Below are 27,261 nucleotides of genomic sequence, written 5' to 3'. Positions count from 1 at the left end.
GAATTAGGCTCTCAGTTTGATAAAATTATGCCACACTTCTGCATGTTCACTCCAGAGAATGTGCACTGCATCCAGACACTAGGGTATGTGCTTTTTCAGCATTGTTTTCTGACTCAGCAAATATTTTTCTGTTATAAAGAACATCCTTTCCCTGTAACATCACATAGTTTCTACAGCTCTATCTCTGCCTTGAGTGTGAACAACTACAATTACTTCTGAAAAAAATTTCAAAAGGGTATTTTCCCATCAACCCTCTGCTGACCTGCAACAGTTTCATTTTCTGATTTTATATACCACACTGGTGCTGCAGGCTTCCTGGCATCTAAACCTAAATCTGTATACTCTAATCTTTACAGCTGATTCCTCTCAGGAATTCTGTCTGTTTTGTCATTTACATACTTTTTCCCTTGTATGTCACTGCCATGAATAACGATGTCGTAAATTTATTTTGACTCCGACTACAGTTCATGTTAAGTTGAACACTTGGTTTATAACATATTCTTCATTTACACAGCAGTAGAGGTACTGGAAAATGTTTTCCCAAAACCTAACTAAATCATATTTATGTGCTAAATGTTGAGTACATAAATAATTATAGTGAGCGCCCGCACAGAGTTTTAAAAATGTACTTGCACACATGTTGCCATTTATTTTCTAATATACTTGAGAAAAAATATATATGCCATGGAAAATGTGTCAATGCATAGCAAATTTGTCACATTAGTGCTCAGAAATATCTATAAATAACCACACTCACCAAAACATTATGTGCACTTCTACATATTTTTACTGTTAAAAAAAAAAAATCAGTATATCGTCGTCAGTTTTAAACCTTTAATACAAATTCTTTTTAAAAATATTTTCCTCACTTTATTTTAAAAAGACTTTATTAACAGTGAGGTGAAAAGTCACACATTGGAATAGAGAATCCAAAAAGGGACAGCACAATGTTTTATGACGTTTTAGGGCACTTCGGTGCCACCATTTTTTTTTTTTTATCCCCATAGAAATGCAGCAAGTAAATGAAAAAATGCTGCTTCATTGACTTCGAACATGTATATTTTAGATTAAGGTGACAACTACATGATCACTGTTCCTACAGGTGAAAATGGGCATTTGCATCTTCGGAGAGACATAATTTTTGTATGCTACAAATCTACAGATAGATGTGCATTCAACAAAATCCATTCATCTTTTTCCTCTTAGCATCCTTCGTACAATAAAATGCTTTTAAAGAAGTCTTTGAATGAAATAATGTGGCACTCAGAATCATTTATACTGCCCTCTCCCTTTTTTTAACTAGTCTGTGAAATAGAGATTTTATTCAGCTTTTCCCTTCCTGTTGATTTTAAAAATTTTGGCAATAGGGAAAGAAAATATCCATTTGGAAGAAAACAAAGTGATGGAAGAGACCTTTCTCTCCATGAAGACATACAATAAAACTTTACAAGGCAATAAAAGTAAAATCAAGTGATTGAAAACTTAGGTTTACATTCCTCCATCTTGTCCTGTTGTGGGTAACATTTAGGGTTTATTAGGTTAGTGTGAGCAACTCTTATATGAGAGTTAAGATAAAAGACAGTCTGTCTTTATCATTAAATCAAAATATCTGCTTTGGTGTACTGTGACCAACATTGTCTTACAAGTTTTTGTCCCTCATGGTTCCTCCATCCCACGGTGATAAAAATGGAGTTCACTGGGACTTATCACTGCTGATGGACTTGTTGATAAGTGATATAAAAAGTTGAATACTGACACACTTATAACAGGAAGGGAAAACCTCTTGGGATGAAGAGGGTTTGGTTGGAGAGAAGTCCATGGAAGAGCTCCCCCTGAATTTAATGCAATTTAGGTCAGACCCTTGAAAAGCAGGAGTCATAATTTTCAAATAAAAGTAAAGAAGTGAGAGGGTTGAAAGTAGTAAACTTAACAATTCAAAGTCTTCTTCTCATGGCTCATGGGAGGCTTTCACCTCTTCCACTCCCCATCCACAAACAGGGTATTTTCAGCCTTATCACTTATGGGGAATAGTCCAATATTATTCCCTCCTCCTGTTCCACCCTTTCTAAAGGTGATCTATTGTCAGGGACCAAACTGTATCAGTGAATACATTAAATATATGCACAACATGGATACAGTTCTGGGTCCTCAACATGATTAATCCATCAGAGATGCACACAGAATTGCAAAAATGAGAAGAAGAAACCACTACATGTTAATTTGAACAATTTATGACTGAAGAGCATCCAGGCACCCAAAAAAAACCCCCAAAAAAACCAAAAAGGAAATAAATTGTTCCTAAGAATTGTTCCCTCTGTATAGGAGGAAGCAGAAAGGAAAGGTAGAAATCTGAATATAGAAAGTAAAGACTGATGGAATAAAATAGGCTTTAAACAAAAAGATAGATCTACAGGATATTTATATTTACAATTACCATTTATGTAAAGAAATCTACATATTAAAGGTTTTGGCATACCATGTCTTTATAATGTTCTTGGACATCTATGATAAACATTTTCTAAACTTCACAACCTAGGGTCTAGTTTTGATTCTTCTCACTAAATGACCAGTGAGAAGACTGTTCTTATTGCTTCCAATGGAAGCAGATAAAAAAATCAATTGTGAAAGATGCTTAAATTTTAAACTCAAGTCTACAAGGTCACAGAATTCCTGTTGGTTTTCTCAGATCCAAGCCCTAGGCACCTGGTCATCTGACTGGAGAAAACCAAAACGTGTTTCGTGTGGGTCAGTTACCTACATATTGGTATCTAATGCCATTTATGATGCCTTCTACCCAGCTCCTGTATGTGTCTTTTCAAAAGACATGACTTCTGCAGAATCTGTGACATTCTTGTCCAGCCACATGGGTATTTCAGATATCCTATGGTATCTAAAGTGACCTTACAATCTTCTGTTTAGAAAACTTAAACGTAGCCTTCATATTTAACAATTTGTTTGTACAACATCATGGGCAGCTTTCATTTCCTCTGTCAGGACAGCAAGCACCTGTTTAATTTTGAGTTTGTATAATCAGACCTTATCTCACAAAGGTATAGTAGGTACTGTTAAGAGTGAAGCACAAAAGTATTCATGTAGCAGACACTGTATAATTTCTATAATTTAGAACTACTTATTCTTGAGGTCTGGATCAGGTCACAGCTACAACATTTCAAGAGAATACATCCCAGACAGTGCACAGAGCATTACTTCCTGACAGAAGCAATATTATTAATTTCCAGGGGCAATAACCTTGATCCTCTTTTTTGTGTTTTTACTCATGATAATTTAACTATTTTTAGTGTATTACTTGATCTTTCCAAGAAAAAATTTTGCTTCTCCCCCTGCCCCAGTTTTATTTAAAATGCCCAGAATGTGCATGAGTCTCCTGGTGCCATCACTTGACCATAATGGAAAACCTGTTGCCAAAAAGATTTTAAGACATTTCAACACATTTTATACCCTTCAGTTCTGCTAAGCTTGCCAAAAAGAAGGGATAATGATGACATCAGTCAAATCCCAGGGGAAATAAATACAGTTTGTTTTGGACACCAAATACCATGGCTCACAAGCAGATGCTGACACCAGCTAACAGCAGTTCAAAAGGCATTTTTGTTTGAGGAAGGAAGAGGGATCACCACAACGCAGCACAGCAGAATTTCTTTAGTAACACAAAGCATTAGAATCCACCTTTTACCTTGAACAAAACCTCTGAATCAAATTTTAAAGAAAAAGGATAGGAATAACCTCATGACAATTTTCCCATTCAAAAATCATATTAAGTGTGTACATTAAACTTCAGTTGTAGAAGGTCACATCAGAACAGTCGGAAACTACCACCGATGAAGTTGGTTACAATATCTAAGTCACTGTTACATAAAATGCATTTACGGTATAATAGCTAAGGAATGCATGTCATTTAAAGAGGCCCTCTACAGCAATCACTGAGACTGAACATATGGAGTACAGCAAGTCTCAAATCCATTGCATTTAGTGTAGTGTGCAAGAGCTTTTTCTGTCCAGTGAGAACCCCTGGCTTAGCAAGAAAGTCAGACAGTCACATTATTATATTCGATTAAACCACTAATGACATCAGAAGAAATATTCCTTTTGATTTTCATTGGCTGTGTTTTGCATGCTGAGCTCACTTTTCAATGCAGATTCAGCACTGTCTTCATTTTCAGATCCTTTTGCCTCGTTTTTTGAGTACATGCCTTTTTTTTTATAAATGCGTATGGCTATGGCTGTGATGCAAAGTAGGATGAATATCACAACTGCTATCACACCTAGAAGGAGAAAAGAGAAAAAAAAAAGTCATGATAAAGGACAGGCAAAAAATAAATAACATGTGGGCCAGAGAGCAGGACAAAGAAGGAATGAATACATCACATAATGGAAGGGCTTGCAGGGTAATAAGAAGCCATAACTGGTTTCAAATCAGAGCCAGCACTGTAGTCTAAGCTTCATGGTGATTGTTTTGAAATATTGCACACCATTAATAATAAAAATAGAAAGTCCACAGAAAACTGTAATTTTTGAAACTTTCAAGTGGAAGACCAGTAGGGGCCTTAGGGTGCTGTGGATGAGAGGATTTCTTTTCCTCCTTCACAGTCAGGTGCTGGATCTCTGCCAGGCTCCCCACTCAAGGCACTGCAGATCACGAACAGTAAGGAGAGATACTTCCCACTGAGATAAGCATGACCTTACAGACTTCCAGCCCATCTGCCCTCTTCCTCGTTCTTGCTGTCATGATGGGCTCATACCCTTAGGTTCACCAGTCAGAGGGTGGGCAGGAGAGAAATTTGAGGGGAAATGAAACATAAGGGAGACAGATCATGTTTGCCAAAGAGGCAGAAAGCAAGACTAGGCTGTTGGGAGAGAAAAAGCAATAAGCAGACTGGAAAACGGCTGCAATGCAGTGGAGCAGTTGTACTAGATGAAGGGAAAATATGCTGCAAAACTTGGCCACTACTGCAAGAAAAATAAAAATACAAAGTCTCAGCACTGTAAACAGAAACAGACCATCCAAAATTCAGCACATGTCATTTTGCTTGTTCTTTAATGGGAGCATCCATCCATCATTGCAGGAATGTAAAATTTTTTCTATGGTATCTGCTTCTCTGAAATGGACTTTACAGTATGAGTTAATCTTGCTCTTATTTAGATTATATAGAACAGTCCTTTAATTTCACAATCACAGTAGATGCTCTCTGTAAGAGCTTTTCTATAGACTTGCTTTGTGTGAAGTAGCTGAACTGGTACCATTCTCAGTTACACTCATTTAAGGTTACTTTAAGCTTTTACTGAATGTTGTGGAGCTTGCTTTGTTTTGACTTTAAACAAACATGGTTAAGCAGTAGAAAAATTGTGAATGTATATTCCCAAATGTGTTTAACAAAATGGTAATGTTGCTATTATCTTAAAAATATTGTAACTACTGTAAATTGAAGGCAAAAAATTACTTTCTTGTTAGTACACTTAAAGATCCCCACCAATACTAAGTCACCTAGTACGCAGTGATTTTTATATACAGATATTTATGTAAAATAATATTAATCTTTTCAGTAAAGCAAGTTTTGACAAAATTAGACATATAAAGAGCTCAGAAACAATATTATTAAATTCTGATCTCACTGAATTCTGTGGTAAAAGTCTGTTTGAGTATATAAAATTATATGGACATAAGTATCACTTTACAAGTAAGGAAGTTTCTAGACTTTATTATCTCTTATTTTAGTATCTTTGGTATGACTGTGTTAAAGGTCACTGATCACGCAGTACGCTTTGGGCATGCCCTAACCATAGCAGGTATTATTATTTAAATGACAGACACACAGGTGACTGCAAGTTCTTAACTTCACCTTCCACAGAGATAAACACTTTTAACCTCATTGAGAAGCCTTGACAGTCTTATTCAGCTAAATTCCACTATTTCATTTGTCTGCTAAGGCTTTAAAAACTCTTAGGAAGTAAACCTTTTCAGAATTTAAAAAATGGAGGTGATGACCTTTTCATCCCACTGCCCTCTTTGTGTCAGGATAACTAATGCAAATTGAAACAGTGAATTACCCTGTGAAAACATCATCTTAATGATAAAAACCAGATTTGTTTGGTTTTTTTTCCTCACCTCCTTCCAACAGAAGAAATACAACCATAAATTCTCACAGGGGATGATTGTCACAGGAGACAATACTATTCCTTGAAAGACAAATACTGAAATCACGAAGACATTTACTTCCTGCAGTAGTGGTGACAGGAGTTTAAATTCTCCAGAGGTTTCCCAATCCCAAACTGTCCCTTTGTCCCTATAGTCACTTTAGGAGTAACTGAACTCTACATGGTTCTGTCTTTATTCCTTTGTTTAAAAAAAAAACAAAAATGTTTTGGAAAATGTTCGTGGGTGATCATTTGTAATTCTATTTGAGTTGATTGAAGTGGCCAAAAGAAATAGGAAGAAAATGGAGGAGAAATGATACTCCAAATCAACAGTTATTTTTTTTATTAGTATTATTATTTTAGCATGCATTTTGTTTTTAAGCTGTAAATCAGTGGAAGTGATAGTCTGTCCACGAGTACATTGCTTTCCAAATGGGAAATCAGGATGAAACTTCCTCAGACTGTCAAAGGATTGATTCAAACAGTGTTAAACCTCATTTTCTGAAGAAAAACTCCTTAATGTTCAGACCTATTAAAGAAGATTTTGAACTTGACCGTGTAACAAAAGGTAATTTTTTGGCAAAGTCAAGAAGAAAAGATAGCTCTGTCCTAAATATACGCTATTTGTCATGACAAATCCAAGCACATTTTTAAGTCTCAGACACCAGTATTATGCAGATTGGAAAACTGTTCTTACTGTCTTATTTTTCAGCAGACCGTCCCAATATATGGAAACAGTGATGGCATGAATTTATGTAATAAGAAAATATGAGAGCTATCAATTGCCTTTTACAACAGTGCTTGACTTTTGTGTGTCCACCAGTTGTAATAAAATGAAGGCTTTCTACTGGTTTCTTTATGAGCATAAAGTTAAACTGACTTCAGCATTGAAAGACTCACAGTTAGAAAAAAAATCAAGGTTCCTGCAGAGTTTTTATAGTCCCTATTACCTCCAATAATTGCAGAGTCACTTCTGATTGCATTAGCTAAGGGCTTTCCTTCATCTATTGGTCCAGAGTGATCTGCAGCAGAAGAAAAAAAAAAAGAAAGAAAATGACAGACAAATAGAGAAGGGTCTTCAAGAAATTCTCACATGGTTACAAGCTCACTTACAATATGCTACAGACGCAGTAGTGTGGGTCAGTAAGCATGCAAAGAAGAACAGTGATGTAGGTGACACTTTGCAGAGATAAAAAGAGAAAGGTAAACATTCAGATGAATAGATAAGGGCTAGAGAAAAGGAAGCAAGTACATATGAAAGAGAATTATTTTCAAGCTACTCCTGAGAAATTAACCCACATGGAAAAATAACAAGTCAGTTGTGATTCAGGTCATGAGTGTTCTTATTTAGATTTTGCTTCAGAGATCAGAGGAAGTGATAACCACACACTACCTGCAAATGAATGGGTTGTTTCACTTGATGTTGAGTCAGCTCCAGCTAAAGTCCCACAGTTGGATTCAGTGAAATGTCCCTTTACAATGACAGGGGCAGAGCTGCTGTGGTGCAGTGCAGCCTTCAAAGGAGCAATGTGATTGAACTGCACTGAAGAGAGACATCCAATAAACCCCTGAGAGTTTGCCTTCATCGTCTCCTCGTCTACGTCGCCGCTCTCTGTTGATCAAAAGGAACAGAACACAATTAATCACAGCACAAATGTACAAAATAAAGCGACAGAAGAATAAATTAATAATTAACCTGTGTTCCTCTGAGCATATCTGAGTTGCAGCAACACATGTAGATTCACTGAATCCCTTTCTTGCCTGTCTTTATGAAAAGAGAGTGAGATACATTCAACCCCGCTTTTTTTTTTTTTAACAGATGATAGTTGCTAATTTGCTAAGGCATATATTTTTAAATTACAAGAGCAAGTTCCAAAGCAAAAGGTTTCCAATGTAACTAAAATGTTTAAATTAAAATGCAACACTTTTTCATTCTGCAAAAATATAAGGATACAGCATGCATCCTTTAAAAATACATTTTATTAGATTCCTTCTCATAAAGAACATATTCCTTCCACAGATTCATGTATCTACTCCATGCCATCATGATAAAGTCTATCAAAACAAAAACTCTTTTTGAAGATCTCAGATTCTGGAAACTCATCAAGATATTTTCTGTGAAATTTTAAAAAATGAATAGGTTCCAATTCACTATACATTTTAAAATATGATATCATTATTTTTCCCAAAAAGGTAGAGGAAAAAAACCTATACCTCCTCACCTTACCTCTAGAGCTGCCCTTCTGAATGCATGTACACAGCATGTCAGAACTCTATTTATTCACCAGGCAATGCTCACTAATGCATTACTTTTGATGTGGAAAACAAGCCATTTATTTACTCTGGTAGTTCTAATTTAAACAAAGAATCTGGAAGCACTGGGTATTCAAAGTGGACTCACAAGGGAAGTCAATTTTCAAGGTTTTGAAAATAAAATGGGAATTTCATCCCATTCATTTCCACCTCCAGCCTACCCTAGAACCCACAAATGAAGTTGTGATCTTTACAATGGTTCCCATAACAATTTTAAGTACCAACATACAGTGCAACCCTCAGTAAAATGCAGGTTAATGTTGAAAAAGTGGTTAATGCGTTTTTGTAGAACTTTGCAAAATAACACAGCAGCATTTTCCTCATCTGCTCTCTGCTTATTGCAACGATGATATATCACTACATAGATGGATGTTAGCCAAAAGTCTGCTCACCTACACCGATGGTGCACATAAAAAGTTGGCTGTTTAACTGCCTCTTTTCTCTTTACATCTGTTTGTGGTGATTGCCTCTATGCACTGAGGGATCTGCTAGGGCTGGATGTTTTAAGAAAAAGATTAACACTGAGGTGGCAAACAAACATCCTCCCAAACCCCTTGCAATAAAAATATATATCTCTAACTATAAGTAGGATTGAAAACTTCAGGATTAGAGTGGTTTGTATTATTTTTTAGTTTCCTACACGAATAATTTATTAAATATTGTATACGTATAATATGAAGGGAAATTAGATATTTTAAATCCTTTCGGTTCACTTGACTCCTTAATTAGAAAATACTGCTGTGATAAAGTAAAACTTTTTATTAGATTAAGCAATCTTGATGATAAAAGGGAAGACAACCATTCTCCACTTTAGCGCTAAAGTGAAAAATTGACTGAAAATGACACACATAAAACACAAGTTGTTTATTGGAGACTGTGTATTATAGTAAACTGTAGTTATGCATCCTTAAGTATCTTTATAGCACTTTGTTTGCTCTTCCCAATCCAGTATCATCAGCAAACTTAGTACTCCTTTAAGCCCTGCATCCAATCATTTATGAAGCTGTTGAAGAGCACTGGGCCTAATGTGTGGAACCCCACCAGTGACCAGTCGATTTTGTCCGAAGGATCCTGTGACAGACATTGTCAAACACTTCACTGAAATCCAAGGAGATTACATCAGCTGGCTTCCCTTGATCAACTAGGGGGGTTATCTTGTCATTAAAGGAAATTAAGCCCGACAAGCAGGACTTTTGCCTCATGAAGCCGTGCTGGTTGTGACTGATGACTGCTTTGTCCTTCAGGTGTTTTTCAATACCTTCTAGAATAATCTTCTCCATAATTTTATCAGGCACTGAAGTGAGACTGACAGGCCTGTAGTTTCCAGGGTCAATCTTCTTGCCCCTCTTGACAATCAGGATAACATTAGACATGCTCCTGTCAGCTGGGACCTCTCCAGATTCCCAAAGTCATTCAAAAGTCATTGAGAAAAAAAAAAATTAAATACCTGATCCATTTTTATCATCAATTTCTGGGATTAGGAAACATTTTCTTCTAGTACTTTAAATTTCACCCAGTACTGCTTTAGAGTTATGTTTAAATGATCATTATTTTTCCATTCTTTATACACGTCTACATACCAGTTCCTTTCTGGACTGTAAGTTCTATAAATAAAACCTACATTTCAAAAACATGTATTTCTATTTTTCAGAATTGAAAACCATTGATGGATAAAGAATTAATTGGAGTGTCTTATCCAAACAGTTGCACCCAACAGCTCAGTGTCTAAATGGAGATTGATAACAGGTGGTGTTCCTTTGGGGTCCACACTGGTATTGTTACTGTTCAATACCCTTACTAAGCTACACCAACAGTACAGTTGAGTGTATCCCAAGAAAAGTCTGTGGATGACACTAAACTGAGTAGTGAAGTTGACACACTTGAGAGATGGAATGCCATCCAGAAGGGCCTTGACAGGTTTGGGATCATGTGAACATCCATGAAATTCAACCAGGCCAAGTGCCGGGTTCTGCACCTGGGTCTTGGCAATCCCCAAAAATCAATACAGACTGGGGGGTGAGTAGAATGAGAGCACCCCTGAGGAGAAACACTTGATGACACCGGTGGATGAAAAATAAGATATGAGCCAGCAACGTTTGCAGTTCAGAAAGCAAATCTTACCTGGGTTAGACAAAAAGATGCCTGGTGAGCAGATTGAGGGAGATGACTCTCCCCCCTTGTCATGATTTAGTTCTTAAAATTATTCAAGAGATGCTTCTGTCTGAATTAAGGTGCAAATCAGACCACGTGCCAAAGTCACTAATATGGATTTTATTTAAGAGTAAATGTGAGGTAGAGAGAAGCAGAAAGAAACAGGAAAAAAAGAGAAGGGGAGAGAGAGTGCGACAGAGAGACAGATTCATCACCACTCTGTGGATTCCAACGGTGTCCCATTGATCCCCTTCTTGGTCATGAGAGTCCCAGTCTTGTCCAAGTTATGATTGCAGTCTGGATCCATCAAGGGGAGCCCAGGGAGGTGAGGGAAGAAGTCTGAGTGGTGAGTGAAGTCCAGGGTGCTGAGGGAAGATCTGTGTGAGGGAAGGAGCCCGTGTGTGTGAGGAAAGAAGCCCATGTGGTGGAGGAAGAAATCCACATTGTTAAGAGAAGTCCCTTGTGCGCAAAGCCCAGGGTGGTGAAGGAAGAAGTCCAGGTGTGTTGAGTGAAGTCCCTGCTGTCTTTTATTGGGCCTAGGCTAGGTGGAAACACCCCCAGTTCCTCCCTTGGGGTGGGGAGTTTTACAGTGGATGATGTAATACTGGATCAGGGCGTATTTCCTGACTTCTGAGACCTCACAGCTGCATATAGTGTCCATTATGGCCATTATCAGCAGAGATTAATATCTTCAGGCTATGTGTGAATTGTCCTGATGCTTCCCCAGAGGGGAGTTATCACAGCCCAGCCAAATCCTTTGTGTAAGGACAAAGAAATAAGATTTGCCTCTTTCCTTCTCTTACCCAGCTTGCAGCCTGAGGTGGTGGGTGTGCACGCCCTCAGCACCTGGGTGGTTTCTTTGCACATCAGAAGCTTTCACCTTGATTATCTGAGCCATCAACATTCCAGTCTTTCACACCTGTGGATGCGTTCTTCTCTTGCAATAATTGGACTACAGTACCACCTTATCACCGGTTGCTGTCACAGTCCAAATTATTTGGCATATCCAGGGAGACGTGGGCTTTGCTGTGCAGTTGCTTCTTTTGCACACTTTGCTACAGTGGACAAAAGTCTTCCAGTGATAAACCATTTCAGTGTCTCACACCCCTCTGCTCTATTCTTGTGAGACCCCACCTGAAGCACTATGTCCAGTTCTGGGGTTTCCAGCAAGAGATGGATGTGATCCTGTCAGAGCTGGTACAGAGGAGAGCCACAGAAATAGTCAGAGGGCAGCAACACTTTTTCTATAAAGAAAGGCTGAGAAATGGGGGCTGTTCATCATGGAGAAGAGAAGGGCCCGGGGACACCTTGCAGCAGCCCTCCCCTACTCAAAGGAAGCCTACAAGAGAGCTGGAGAGAGACTTTTCACATAGTGATAGGTCGGAGGGCAATGGCTTTAAACTGAAACATGGTGGGTTTGGATTCAACATGAGGAAGAAATTCTTTACTGTAGTGTTGATGAGGCACTGAAACAGGATGCCCAGAAAAGCTGTAGATGCCCCACCCCTGGAAGTGTTCAAGGCCAGGTTGAATGGGGTTTTGAGCAACCTGGCCTAATGAAAGACTTTGCTGCCCATAGCACAGAGGTTAAAATTAGATCTTGAGAAATTTAGTCAAGGTTATTTCTGTTTTCTTTAAATAACATTGGTAAAATGGTAATTGTAGATTGGTAATTTCCATTTTAATCATTATCACAGAGAAACAGACATATTTTGAAGAATCATCACTACACAAAACATTTTTTCATAGCTTAACTTGGTTATAAAAAGAGCGTCCAACAAAGATTTGACTTACCATAGTCTTAACTGGGTGCATCAAAATCTAATCACAGGAAGTTTTTCAAGTGTGGTATGTGATTAACAGCTTTCTACCTTCTTTGTGTATGATTTCAATGTGATTTATTTTTTTCTTCATAATGCTTGATTGCAAAACGAGAGAGAGAGAGAAGTGTGCAATCATCTTGTACTTGATGTTCTTTTCAGGAAGCACTTACCCATGATTATATCTGTATTTCAACACAACTGAGGTTTCTACATTGATTGTTACTCTGTCTCTAAATAAATCCATGACAACAAATGTCTTTCAATGAGATTAGAGTTATTTTTTATGCCCTGTGTTGACATTTTGATCCACATCTTAGAAAACCCTGTAGTGTTCCACTTACCTAAAATCTTGCCAAGAGTGAGAGATTTGATTGCATTGAATTCTGTGCCTGAAGACAGAATAAACTTCATTCTTTCCTTCTGGTTAACCTGTAGAACAATAGAGTGATGAACAAACTAGAATAACGGAAGAGATAATAGTCAAGATTTTCAAAAAAGCAGGTAAGATCAAGGTTAAAAATAAGAGCATCTGAGGGAGGCATTTGTTAGTTATAGCATAAAAACTCATCAAGGAATAGATTTTTAGTTTCCTCAGATCACTGATTATAAATGTGATACTTCTTAAGCATCCCACTTAATAAGCCTTTATTTATCTTATTGATCTGTCTGATTCCTTCTTTTTCATATAATAATATGGTGAATAACCATAGTAAACCTTTAAAAATAAAGTCTCTTTCCATTTAAAAGGATACTCAATATTTAGTTCATAAAGATTAAATATTATACTGTAAATGCTCTGCATCCCACAGTACCTCTAGAACTACTTCAAGCCAAGTAGCAATTCATAATTAAGTAAACCAAGATCTAGCCTCAGAATACAAAATCGCAATTTAGTAATCATAAATTGTAATTGTAAATACTAAAACATTCAGGTTTCTAAAATTTCTATTAAAAAAAGACTGTTTTGCATGTTAATATGTATCATTAGAAAAATAAATATTTCTCTTTCATCATATAAAATAAAAAAAAAAATTCTCCTTCATAGCCACATTACTTCGATGATGTAAAAGAGACCACAGAAAATTTCACAAAAGAGTTACCTGGGTGACAATATAGTTGTACTGTAGTTTAGTGCATAAGTTGAATAAAAAAAGCAAAATGCAAGATCCAAAACAAACGATAGCAATCACATACATTTATCAAATTTTGAAAGTTTAATCATCAAGCAATTAATTACATTTTCATATAAAATTATGAGGCAATATTACCCTTCTGAAATAGACAAAATTAACATCAAAGAGATTGGACAACGTAAATTTTTACTGTACATCACAAGACTGTTAACCTTTGCTTTGCTTAATTGAGATATTAAAACACTTTATTTGGAGATAATTGCCTTGTTGCAACCATTTATTTCGTTTTGCTTTGGATCATTTGCTTTATGATGATGCACCTTGTTTTTTGTTGTTTTTTTTTCCTAACTGAGTTACCTCTACAAAGAGCATTTCCTCCTCTCTGTTAATCTTCACGTGTTGCAGCTGTCCATCAGCCATGCTTTTGAAACTGGTGCTGAAGACATCAGGATCTTGATGGCTGTCTAACTTGTACCGAATCTGTAAACTTCCTGCAGGGATAAATGGAGCAAAAGGTGTAGTAAAGCACAGCCACAACAGGAAATTTAGATCATTGCGTGATTTGTTCCATGAGAAATGGATATCCGTGAGAAATTCAAGGCAACAGAGCGAGCGACGGCAACGTTGGAAGTAGGATATAGTGACAAAGATGGTAATAAACTGTTTCAAATCTGATTAATGGGTTAAAATTTGGGCAGGAATTTTACAGGAACTCTTAAAATTCAGTTGAGAAAGACTCAGTCTGTCAGCTCTAATAATTGTGACATCAAATACAACTCAGTACTTCAGAAGTGCTATTCTTGAATAATGATTAGACTGTCCAGATCTGAAAACCTCTGTCCAGTGGAATTAAGTAGAATGCAGTGTAATAACATCTAACTTACTTTCTATTCCTTGTTGGTAACTCCCAGAATACTGTCTGTACACACATATAATCACACAGCAGAACACAGAGACAATGTAGGTTCCTTGTCAGAAGTTCCCTCCCAGCTGCAGATGGACTACTCTGGAAATCAAGGTCCGTGTCAGACCCAGGCCAGTCATGAGCAAAACATGTTCCATCTCGTGTGATGGGGGTGATACTACAGTTATTCTACATCCAAATATGTATCTGGTGTAGCACAGAACCTTCTCTGAGCATAGAACCACTGTGATTGCAAAGAGGTCTTTTATAAACCCGAAGACGTAATTCAGTCTGTGAGGGGGTTTTTAATTAAAAAAAAAAAATTATCTGGATTTAGAAGAAAGAATGGAAAGATTCAACTAACATTTAATGTTCAGCTTAAATGGAATAATCAGATATGTTATGTGTATTTTCACAGCTGTGTATATACGTGTATATTCGTAGATATTTAAGTAGTTTATGAAATCAATTGAATTAAATGACCTCTGATTAATTTGGGAAATGGATAATGCACTTTCAAAAATTAGTTTATTTCCTTATTTATTTTTAGGATGGCAACTATTAATGCTCATCAGTTGCACACAGCTCAAATAAAATTTTGACTTTCATTTCAAAACTTTAAAACCCCCCAAAAATTCTAAAGGATTTTCAGAAATAAGTACTTTTGACAATACAATCAAAGAACTGCAGTAAAAGTTGAAATTACAGTAGGAGGAATGTTTTCATATGGAAAGAATTGCTCGATGCAAGAGAAAAGATAAAAATTCCATCTAAAGCAGCAACAGGATAATAAAGAGTTTTTGTTTCGGGTCTGGAAATCAGGGTGAATGTGAGCTGACAGTTATCATAGAATCATAGAATCAGTTGGGTTGGAAGGTACCTCTGAGATCATCAAGTCCAACCCTTGATCCAACCCCGCTGTGGTTCCCAGCCCATGGCACTGATGCCACATCCAGTCTCACCTTCAACACCTCCAGGGATGGAGAATCCACCCCTTCCCTGGGCAGCCCATTCCAATGGCTGAGCACCCTCTCTGGAAAGAAATTCTTCCAAATATCCAACCTAACCCTCCCCTGGCACAGCTGCAGACCCAGCCCTCTTGTCTTGCTGAGAGTTGCCTGGGAAAAGAGACCAACCCCCCCCCGGCTCCCCCCTCCTGTCAGGGAGTTGCAGAGAGTGAGGAGGTCTCCCCTGAGCCTCTTTTTCTCCAGGCTGAGCCCCCCCAGCTCCCTCAGCCTCTCCTCACAGCACTTGTGCTCCAGTCCCTTCCCCAGCCTCGTTGCTCTCCTCTGGACCTGCTCCAGCCCCTCCATGTCCTTCCTGAGCTGAGGGCCCAGAACTGGACACAGCACTCCAGGGGTGGCCTCACCAGCGCTGAGTCCAGGGCAAGAATCACTTCCTTGGACCTGTTGGCCACCCTGTTCCTGATCCAGGCCAGGATCCATTGGCCCTCTTGTCCCCCTGGGCACACTCTGGCTCCTGTTCAGCTCCCTGTCCATCCCCACTCCCAGCTCCCTTCCTGCCTGGCTGCTCTCCAGCCACTCTGTCCCAGCCCGTGGGGCTGCCGGGGGTTGTTGTGGCCAAAGGGCAGGACCCGGCCCTTGGCCTGGTTGAACCTCATCCCTTGGAATCAGCCCATGGATCCAGCCTGTCCAGGTCCCTCTGCAGAGCCCTCCTGCCTTCCAGCTGATCCACACTCCCCCCAGCTTGGTGTCATCTGCAAATTTGCTGATGATGGACTCAATCCCCTCATCTAAATCATCAATAAAGACATTAAACAGGACTGGGCCCAACACTGATCCCTGGGGACACCACTGGTGACCAGATCCCAACTGGATGCAGCTCCATCCCCACCACTCTCTGGGCCCGGCCCTCCAGCCAGTTCCTAACCCAGCACAGAGTGTTCCTGCCCAAGCCTGGCTGCAGCTTTTCCAGGAGAATGCTGTGGGAGACGGTGCCAAAGGTTTTGCTGGAGTCCAGACAGACACATCCACAGCCTTCCCCTCACCCACCAGGCGGGTCACCTGGTCATAAAAGGAGATCAGGTTGGTCAGACAGGATCTGCCCCTCCTAAACCCGTGCTGGCTGGGTCTGATCCCTTGTCCATCCTGCAGGTGCTGTGTGATTGCACTGAGGATGATCTGCTCCAGAACCTTGCCAGGCACTGAGGTCAGGCTGACAGGCCTGGAGTTTCCTGGGTCCTCCTTCCAGCCCTTTTTGTGGATATTCATTAGTGTCTCCTGACAGCCGAACACTCACCGTTTCTGGTGAGAATGACTGAGAGGTATTCCTTGTAGAAGGAGCTGACATAAAGCAGCAAGCTTGGGGTCCTTGTTGTTCGAAAGGCAAATGTAATTGTTTCCCTGTTCAGTGTCATGTCAGCATAGAAAGAAGAAGCATGAGAACTGGAATTTTTAGCCAACGTGTAGTATTCCTGAAAGTTGTATGTCACAGAAGCACCAGTCCCAAAATAAGCAGAGATCTCTGAAACACAATGTGAATTAATATTTAAATTTCATGCACAGTAATACTAAAGTGCTTCCTTTTTTTTTCTTTCTGCCGCAGAATGAAATAAAATGCTTTCTCCACTATAGCAACAAAAATGAAAAGAAAAAAATAAATGGATGGAGCATTTAGAACTACAGAGAAACATAAGAACCAACCTCAGCTAGATCAAAATTCATTTACATGTGTCTTAAATATCTGTTTCATGAAGAGCAATTTTTTGGCTATTTTTTTTGTCTAGTGTTCATCCTAGTCCTGACGCCCCATATATTACGGTTTATATGTGTACAAAGAAAGAGGTGCAGCAATTTGAATCCTAACACGTAGATTACACCTGGCCACATCAGAAACATGGATGTGGGAAAAGAAACTGGTTAGGTGGGAAAAACTAAAAAAGGAAAATACAAACTAGGTTATGATCTTCTTATGGATGTCACACGACTCCCTCATTTTGTGGTTGCAGTGATGTCAGGGCATATGTTCCTCTCACTAATTTAGGGGAACATGTTGTTGTGGCATATAAGCTGCTTAGTATTTTGCAGAATGCATTTCATACATGGAGGAAGCAAGTAAAATTTAGCAAAACTGAATTATATGCAAACATCAGAAATTTTAGGTGAACTTCCATTTTTAAATTCAAACCTGATGAATTGTGATCATCTAATAGTATGATACCTTCATCAAGTAACTACTTTAAGATGGCTGGAAACATGGGTTCAATCCTGTTTGCAAAGATCTGACTTTATATATATATATATATTTATATCATGTATATGACAAATACCTCTACATAGCTTTTTGTAATAACTAAAAAAAAAATAATTAATTCTTTTTTACTCCATTTCTTCTTTTCTTGCATTTTATCTAAATCCCTCAATGTCATATATCAATGTAAGAAGTTGTGGGTGAAGAGAGACAACAGACTTTCCTTGAAATTATAGCAAAAAGTAGATTTAGGTTCTTCTGCTACTTGGCTTGTTTTCCAAATTCACTCTTAGTTTTGAGATTAATATTTGAAAGACATAAATCCAAATGTTTTACAATATAGTTCCTAGATTTGTTATACTATCAAAGAATCAAAGGAGTTGCATGAAAATGCTGATCCTCTCAGGTTTCCTGCTTAAATAGTGTATGTTGAAGTTAACTCTGGAAGAACAGTGTTTAGCACAAGTTACAGATATTCAACAAAATTAACTGAATATTTATCTACATTATATAAATTGAGTATTTTTCAAGCATTTAAACGTATCTTTATAGGGCTGTAAAGATCTTGATCTGAACTGCACGGTCCTGTTTTCAATAATTGATAAAGCTAAAAGACACACTTGCCTTTCTTACAGAATGGACCGGCATAGGCAGAGAAAGTGCAGTCACAGGAGAATCCACTGTATTTCTCTCTGCATTTTCCACCATTGTGACACAGGTTACCATAGCTGCTACAGTGTCCAGGACAGCCTGGTTCAACTCCTGGTGTTATCTTTGCTCTCTCTTCCAGATCGAGGGCCATTCCATTCAACTGTAATGAACGAATGCATCCCAAAAATCCTTTCTGCCTGGAGGCTGTTCCCCCTGAAAATAAATTCATAAGAGCTTTTAAAACTTTAAAAATTGATGTGTAAAAACTTCTTTATGTTTTACAGCCTCTGAACAGCATTTTCAAGATACAAGCCTATGCATGTGAAAATATTTCTAAGTAGCTTTAAAAGCATATCTGATTTGGTTTTTTTTCAAGCAATTACTGTGAGCCCTTGAAGATTTAATGAGAAACAAGAATATTTTACAGTAAGATAGCAAGCAATGATACACACTTCTATAAATTCACAAAGGAGTATGGTCTTTCTTTCAGGCTTTATTTTTAAAGGGAGTGGAGAGGAAAGGAGAGGAGAGAAGAGGACAGGACAGGACAGGACAGGAGAGAATTGTGTATTCCAATCATTCACATGAACACTATCTCAATAAAACAACACAGACAGCTTGCAACAGTTTTTATACTGTCAGCTCTATGTGTACAAGAGATGGATGTATATCACTTCACTTGAATTTGTCAAATTATTTGATTAAAATAATCACTCCAGTCAATGGCCAATTACTTCCCAAAAAGTTTTCAGAAAGCGCAATTGTTAATACAGGATAACATAATATTAGATTGTTTGGGAGCAGGTTTAGAAGGATTAGAGACCAACACATCATCAAAATATTTAGAGAAAGTGTTCAGACTTGATAGCACCATCTTCTACCCTTGATGCCTTTTGAGGCACAGGTCAGAATTCTGATCAGAGCACACAAGACTTTCCTCTCCATTGAATTTTTCCTAAGGATTCACAATTTTTGTAGCTACAGTTTAACAACACTATTCACCTTCAGTGCATTCCTCCCCAACACACAGCAAGTAAAACTTATGTTAATTTAGTATGATTTTCTCACAGCAGATCTTAATAAAAAGTAGAACCAACTTTACATGCTCCTATAATGTACACCATACATATACATCAGAAAATTATAAATTCATAATAAGGCAATATTAGAGTAAGAACACTATCATGTATATGACAAATACCTCTACATAGCTTTTTGTAATAACTAAAAAAAAATTAATTAATTATTTTTTACTCCATTTCTTCTTTTCCTGCATTTTATCGAAATCCCTCAATGTCATATGTCAATATGAGCAGTTATGGATGAAGAGAGACAACAGAATTTCCTTGAAATTATAGAAACAGCACATCTTCCTTCAGCCGATTACCATCCTACAGTGAGAGAGCTGTGTTTGTGGAAGCCCTGGTTAAAAAAGACAAATGCTTTTCCAGTTGTGATGTTGAAATCCTGATTTAGATGCCAAAGTGGAAAATGCTAGTTTTTTAAAAAAACAATGGTAGCAAAAACTGTCCTTCTAACAAACATATGGTATTATTCCTCAATTAATTTTTAAGACATTATGTTTCACTTCCTACTTAACAGTATAGAGAAGGAAACAATAAAACTTGCATCACAGATCTGAAGAGTAGCTTTTGGGCTGTGCTGGTCTAGAGGAAAATAAGGAATAGGAGGCTAAGTTGAGAACATGTGTGGAGACTAGCACCATGAAAATACTGCAAATCCCTGCTCCCATCCCCCCTGCTTTTTGTATGCCCATTCTAGGCAATGTGACAATATGTTTTCTTACTGGGTATATCACCCCTGGAGATATCAAAAAATGGTGCAAACCTGGGCCCTTGGATTGTCCTTCAAAAAAACAAAGGAAGCAAACTCCATTTGAAATCCTGTCCATCAGTAACTATTGGCTAAGGCACTCAAATTGTAGCCTCAAAATAGCACAACACTTCCATTGATTTTTCACAAATGCTCTCATAGAATCATAGAATCAGCTGGGTTGGAAGGGACCTCTGAGATCATCAGGTCCAACCCTTGATCCAACCCTGCTGTGGGTCCCAGCCCATGGCACTGATGCCACATCCAGTCTCACCTTAAACACCTCCAGGGATGGAGAATCCACCCCTTCCCTGGGCAGCCATTCCAATGGCTGAGCACCCTCTCTGGAAAGAAATTCTTTCTAATATCCAACCTAAACCTCCTCTGGCACAACTTAAAACCACATGTCATCATACAAATTGTTTTCAAAAAGACCTGGTTGCCATTTGTTTTTCTTCCCCTGCCCCATCCCCACTATTTTTATGATGATAGCTAGGAAATATTCAAGTGGAGTGCCTACCTACAAAAAGCTGGCTGTTGAGCTGCAGGCGGATGTGTCCATCAGGAGGAGCACTGTGGGATCTCTGAGGGAGCTGATCTATCTGTAAGGAGGCCTCTTTGACGTTCCTTTCAGCCTTCACATAATGCCACTGGTTGTCGTTTAGGGCGGTGGGTGACTGCACCGTGACTTCGCTGGGTCCGTTCCCAACGTCAAATGAAAAAATCACTTCAGATGGAGCTGGAAAGGGCACAGCGATAATGAACTTTTGGATTATTTCATAGTTAATCGGGTCAGAAAATCACTAAGTAGCAGAGCAAGCTACGTTAAGGTTTAGCCTACTATTTCATGGGCTAAGACTGTTTCTGAGGAAAAGTTTACTTTGGAGGACTGCAGTTCACTCTTCACATTCACTGACAGTGAGAGCAATGACTTATCCACAGCATGGAAAGTAATCTGTTTGTGGGCCCCAAGAGAGCAGAGCAGTCAAGAAGCAGTGAGATGTGCTAGCTTTGCTATTTTTTCAGTTTGGATGAAATGTATCTCTTGTGTATTCCAATCATTCACATGAACACTATCTGAATAAAAGAACACAGACAACTTGCAACAGTTTTTATATTGTCAGATCTATGTGTACAAGAGATGGATGTATATCACTTCACTTGAATTTGTCAAATTATTTGACTAAAATAATCACTCCAGTCAATGGCCAATTACTTCCCAAAAAGTTTTCAGAAAGTGCAACTGTTAATACAGGATAACATAATATTAGATTGTTAACTGATTGTCATTGTTAATTATATTTAAATTATCACCACTGTAATCCATCCAAGCATCTTCTACTGTCTATTTGCCTTTGTTATTTATTCACACAGTCTCTGCAAATATCAGAGGCCAAATTTTAATGTCGTTTATAGGACTATGCATACAGTGATTTAAATTTAATCTTTCTCTAAGTAACTTTCATGTTACACAGTTTTATAGTTTGCTTAGAAAATAACAACTGAATCTTTGCAGGTCAAAATAACAAGACGAGGAATATGCCAGAAACTGAACATCTGAAAATTGAGAATATTCTCTCTGAAGCTTTTTCTTTCACATGTCCAAGGACAACTGTGTATAAAAACAAGTAATCTCTAAACAAGGGATTGGCATAATTTTGAATTATTAAGGATTTCATTACAGGATTATAGGTCTGAGAAGATTCCATGAATCCAAAAAAACAGGTTCCCATTTACAACATTGAATTCTGATAGAAAAGCAAAACAAACAGAAGTAGTCAAGGGAAATAGATCAGCTTCAAACAACATTTTAAGGAGGAATTTACTGAATTAGAATAAAACATTCAATAAAATATTTTTTTCTTTTCAGCTTTTAAACGTAGATTAGACATTTCATAACATTTAGATCCACTTTGGCCAACCTTTAGACTGAGTAATGCCACATGTTTGCAATCCCTTAAGCCCTGAATCTTGTTGTTATAAAGTATTTTTCTATAACAGTTGAACCTGAGAGAGAAAAGTAAAATGATAAATACATAAACCATTTCATTTATCAAATAAAATAAAGCATAATGTGCAATTTTTAAACAGAAAGACTTTTGTAATAAATTACATTTTCTGCTTAAAAATCGACAGTTTAAACCAATAATATGAAATAAGTGATGTCTAAAACCAGTTCCTTGGTAAAATGAATTTTAGGATAAATTTGTTTTATTCAAACAAAATTGAGAGCTCAGTCTCCCTTTACTGAGGGATAAAAAAAAAAAAAAACAACAACAAACCAACCACACAGTAGGAGAACAAAAGCAACAGAAACTCCATGTGACTGGCTAAAGAGAATTTCTGCTGAATGTTACCTTCTGCAGGGAGGTCTTTGTAATCCTCTGGACACTGTTGGAGTGAAGCCTGAAAACACAAATTCTGCTTTGAACTCACCGAATGTGCCTATTAAATAGCATATCAGAATCTGATAAATAATGTTACTGTTTAGATTTTAAAGGTAAGAAAACACACAATAAAGATTTTTTGAAATAACCACTGAAATGAGGAATTATGTTAGTATCACTAAAAAAAATTAATATAGTCTTGAAAAAAAAGGGAACTAATAGCAGAAGTTCCACAGAGGAAGGCACAAATAACAAGGATGATCATATGGTCATACACTGTAGTATCTGAAGACTAACCAGAATACGTCAGAAAAAGTGAAAAATATAATCACCTAACCTTCTATAACATTTTAGGTGTTTCTTGCTAAAAGCAACTACACTGCAAATTTGAAAGGAATTTTGGATTTATAAGAGCTGTGATGAAACCACCTGAGGAAAGTAGGCCACAGGATGTGGAAGGATGTTGACTGGGTTCTACAATTGGTCATCTTGCAACAAAGGACATGGGCAAAGAGCACTTTGGTTGTTTCTTGGGCAGCGGAAGAGGATGCATCCAGGAGTTCTAGTCTGACAACAAAAATACTTTTTGGGCCCTACCTACCCCCTGGTGTTACTCAAAAATTACCCAAGCATTGCGGGGACTCTTGTGACCCTTATGCATTCAAACATAGGCAGAGCACAGCTATAGATTGGCAAAGTGGAGCAGAAGAGGTGGTCGATGGCAATCATGGGGCGTGGTCAGTGGGGAATTGTGGCTGAAACAACTCACAGGGAGCACAGCCACAGAGAAACCATTCAGAGCATTGGGTGTGAGCATCCTGTGCAGAAGCAGAAAGTGGTTACAAAGCAATAATGCAACAGAATGCAAAATCCAAGCACTTTCTGTAAAGGAAACAACTGAATTCCACTCATTCCAGGAAAAAGGTTACTAATTTGGGCAGACAAAGGCCATCAGCAGCTGCATATTGGACTCTTCTGAACTATTCCCAAAGCAACCACAGAAGCCCAACCAAATCAATACACCAGTGTTCCCAACTCTCATTAAATTTCTGTTTAACTCATTGGAAATAAACTCTCAATAAACATTCAGTATAAAACACTCAGACCTTTGTCTAGAGCACGTAACCTCTGGTCATACAAGTATTTAGTAGAGCATACTATTAAGAGTTGAGTTGGCCTTTTTGTTTTCAATCACTTTTTCTGCAGAAGATTACAGGAAATCAGGAAAAAATAGCTTTTTATAATTCAGTGAAAAGAAAAAAAAAGAGATCAAGTATCTTTTTTGAGACAATTCCCTTACTCTCTCTTTTAAAATACAGTTAGGATGCAACCTCCATTCTTGATCTGACCCTTTTTTGTTTGCAAAGTTAGGCTCCAAGGTCTAGAGGTCATTACTTCATAAATAAAAGAATTAGATATAAAGTTTGAGATCAATAAAAGGTTAAGAAAGGTGTTCCTAAATGCTGAATGTTAAATGTTAATGACATAATGAGTTTTAAATGTTTTCTCACATCATCATCTTAAGTAGTGATACCTGACGTTTACATTATTGTTATTTATTGTTACACAAATGAAAGACATTAATTTATTAAAGCAACATCAAGTGTAGGTTCGTGATTTTCACTCACATCTATTATAAAGGAGTATATGATGATGAAATCTAAATGATCCCATACAATATGAAATGTTCAATGTGTTTTTTTCTTTTTTTTTTTTTTTTTTGATAAAGGGATTTGTGATGGAAATGTATATTGCTCATTTCTGATTGATATTTCCCTCAGTAAAAACATAATTCTGGCTCCACTACAAACAATCCTACCTGTGAGTTACCTATGACATGTCTACTCAACAAGTTAGGGTGTTTATGGAAGTGAAGGAGTATCTCTACATGCTATACAATGAGATAACTTTGCTTTATAAATGCTGAAAATATAGATCAGTTCAGCCTTTTGCTTTCTGTCATGCCTCACTACTCACAAGTCATATAAAACCCATAATTATACAGTAGTTTGGATGCTTATGAATGGATGGGACAAGTGACATGAGCTTGTCCATATTATTACATTATTATTCTGAAGAAAGACTTACGGTCTTTTGCCAAATGTCTGAATAAATTTAGTTTTCAGAAGCATTCCTTTAATGCTTCCATGATTTAACTGTTTATTTTGAAGATGGAAAGTCATTTGTCAGACAAGAATATCATCATTGCTTCAGGGAGTCTGCACTGAAGTGCTGACCCAGCCCAATTTTCTGTATTGCATGATGCTGAGATTATAATGCTGATCTCCTTTAAACCATTCACAGAACTTTAACAGAAGGCAGTTCATACTCTTGGTAAACATGACAAAAACAACGTTGAAAACAGAGTCGTTTTCAAATATAACACTATCATTTGAGATAATGTAAAATAAATTGATTAAACATTACACAATATTCTACAGTTATACTACCAACAGAAGAAGACAGAAAGTGTTTCCCTGTTAGTTTCATTAACATAAGACATTAACATGGATAAAAAAACAAGCAAGCAGGACATTTTACTTCTTAATGAAAAAATCATTAAAGTTTCTATGGTAATATTTTGCAATATAACTTTCATATTTATTTGTACTCTTCTCTGGGAAACACTTGAATCTGATAACAAAATGGATATGTAAAAAAAATTGAGGAACTGCCTAAAGAACTCTCAGAGTCACCCTGCAAGTACAAGACTTTTCAGCTAATGGCAGATTTCAAATTAATCCAAAGCTTTATGAAACAACGCTTCAAACTTCAAAATATTCTTCCTTTTAAATAAAATCAAAATATTGAGTCAACTAAGATAAAGGTTTCATTGCACATGGGTCATCTTAGTGGATTTAGTGGGGTATTTCTTTTTCTCATGCAACAAAAATTTACTTGTATGTGGAAGTATAAGGATTTGGGAATGTACAAACAAAATTAAATGACATTGAAAAAAAGAAAATAATCAGAAAGTGCCACTAGATTAGGATACTGTGCCACAGAAGGTGGCATATTGTGACTGAGTGAATCTTCCAGCAGCTGCATACAATAAAACCTGGCTTGAAAATTTGGAGGGAGAGAATCTGGTGACAGGGATGCAGTGAATGTGGGAGGTAGGAACGGTCAGAGCATTCAGGGCTGATTGCTGTACTCTTAGACTAAGAAACCCCTGAGACAGAAAATATCTTTGAATTATAGTGTCAGTGCTGGAGTTTTTTGGATAATGATAAAGATCCAGTAGTAGTAGTAGAAGTAATAAAGCCAGAGAACAGTTTTAAAATACTCTCCCTTTAAGTTAATTCTAATTTAATCAAACTGAAAGCAATAATAATAATAATAATAACAACAGCAACCACCAACAGTCGTGTTACTTACAGTATAACTCTATCCTTATGAAGTCTTGAATTCCCAGGTTCTCTAAAAACACTCCTGAGGAAGCAGTAGTTTTAAAGAAAAACGAGACATCTGCACTGAGCTCTCCGTGGAAGGTGGGGAAATGCAGGTAGGATGTCTCCGTGTTGAAGGAAGCTGAATTCCAAAATGTTCCTGGTTGTCAAAATGAAAGATTGATAGATACAGTGTTATCTAACATTGCTAGGATAAATTTTATAACCAATGAACAGAGGAAAGAGCCCAGGTCTAAGATGAGTCTGATACCCACAGAAGCTTCCTGGTTATCCTATAAAACAAAAAGTAGGAGTACTTGGAAAAATTACAATAAAGATGCTCAGTTCAGGCAGACAAAAGCCAATTAATAGGAAACAAAAGAAATCACATCTCAGCTAGGAATTTTGGTTCTGGCCTGATGTATCCTTTCATGGAGCAAATACAACAGCTCTGAATGAAGCACTAACCTACATTACAGTAGTAGCAGCTGAGGAGCTGGGGTTGTTTTGGGTTGTTGGAGAAAAGGAGGCTCAGGAGGGACCTTATCACTCCCTTCAACTACCTGAAAGTGGTTTGTAGTGAGGCAGTTTCCAGTCTCTCCTCCCAGGCAACAAGTGACAGGATGAGAGGAAACGGCCTCAACTTTAGATATGACGGAATTTTTTTCATTGGAATAGTTGTAAAGCCTAGGAACAGATTTCCCAGGAAAGTGGTGGACTCACCATGCATGGAAGTGTTCAAAAAATGTGTGGATATGGCATTTGAGGACATGGCTTAATAGTGAACGTAATGGTGAACATCACAGTTGGACTTTATGATCTCAAAGGTCTTTTGCTTGACAATTCTATGATTAGCCAGTATATACTAAAACAATGAGATTTTTCATATATATTTTCTCACCTAGTGAGAAAAGAGTGATGTTATCCCTGTAGCCCAGTGAAGTTTTACTTCAGATATCACAAAAAATGTAGGACACATATCCTAGTAATTACTGTAGAAGGAATTAAAATAACGACAAAGGTATCTTTTTCTTTAGTTGCCTGCAATTTAGACATTCATACACATTCTTACTTATAAGATTAAGTCAGTTTTAATCAAAAAAAGTTTGTAATATCAAGAACAGATATTTGCCTGGTTTGATTTATCTGTATGCTGGCATTCAATCATAATTTGCTAGATTCTGTTATTATTAAAAAGTTTATGTAAAATCTCTAAAAACACCCTCCTCTAATAAGTACATAATCTTTACTTAAGGTTGTAATTGCTGAATTCTTACAGGTGTATTTGTATGTATTTATGAAGCTATATTACTT

The 27,261-nt window shown here is 37.5% G+C and overlaps 1 protein-coding gene across 1 annotated transcript in view; it reads right to left on the bottom strand.

Moving 5' to 3' along the window:
- Positions 1-764: 764 nt before the first annotated feature.
- The window catches only part of CNTNAP4 (contactin associated protein family member 4), a 199,721-nt gene continuing 173,224 nt past the window's right edge, over positions 765-27,261 (bottom strand). Inside the window, exons 16-24 of the mRNA XM_064642346.1 lie at positions 25,937-26,107; positions 20,692-20,910; positions 18,312-18,551; positions 16,737-16,961; positions 13,931-14,064; positions 12,782-12,869; positions 7,547-7,765; positions 7,104-7,175; positions 765-4,283 (exon numbers count right to left, since the gene is read on the bottom strand). Coding sequence (XP_064498416.1) covers positions 4,090-4,283; positions 7,104-7,175; positions 7,547-7,765; positions 12,782-12,869; positions 13,931-14,064; positions 16,737-16,961; positions 18,312-18,551; positions 20,692-20,910; positions 25,937-26,107 — 1,562 coding nt within the window. The 3' untranslated portion in view covers positions 765-4,089. The remainder of the gene's footprint in view (positions 4,284-7,103; positions 7,176-7,546; positions 7,766-12,781; positions 12,870-13,930; positions 14,065-16,736; positions 16,962-18,311; positions 18,552-20,691; positions 20,911-25,936; positions 26,108-27,261) is intronic.

The sequence above is a fragment of the Pseudopipra pipra genome, chromosome Z, assembly GCF_036250125.1.
Source record: "Pseudopipra pipra isolate bDixPip1 chromosome Z, bDixPip1.hap1, whole genome shotgun sequence".
NCBI lineage: Eukaryota > Metazoa > Chordata > Aves > Passeriformes > Pipridae > Pseudopipra > Pseudopipra pipra.
Note: the sequence above shows the minus strand (reverse complement) of the source record. Positions and strands in the feature narration are given on the sequence as shown.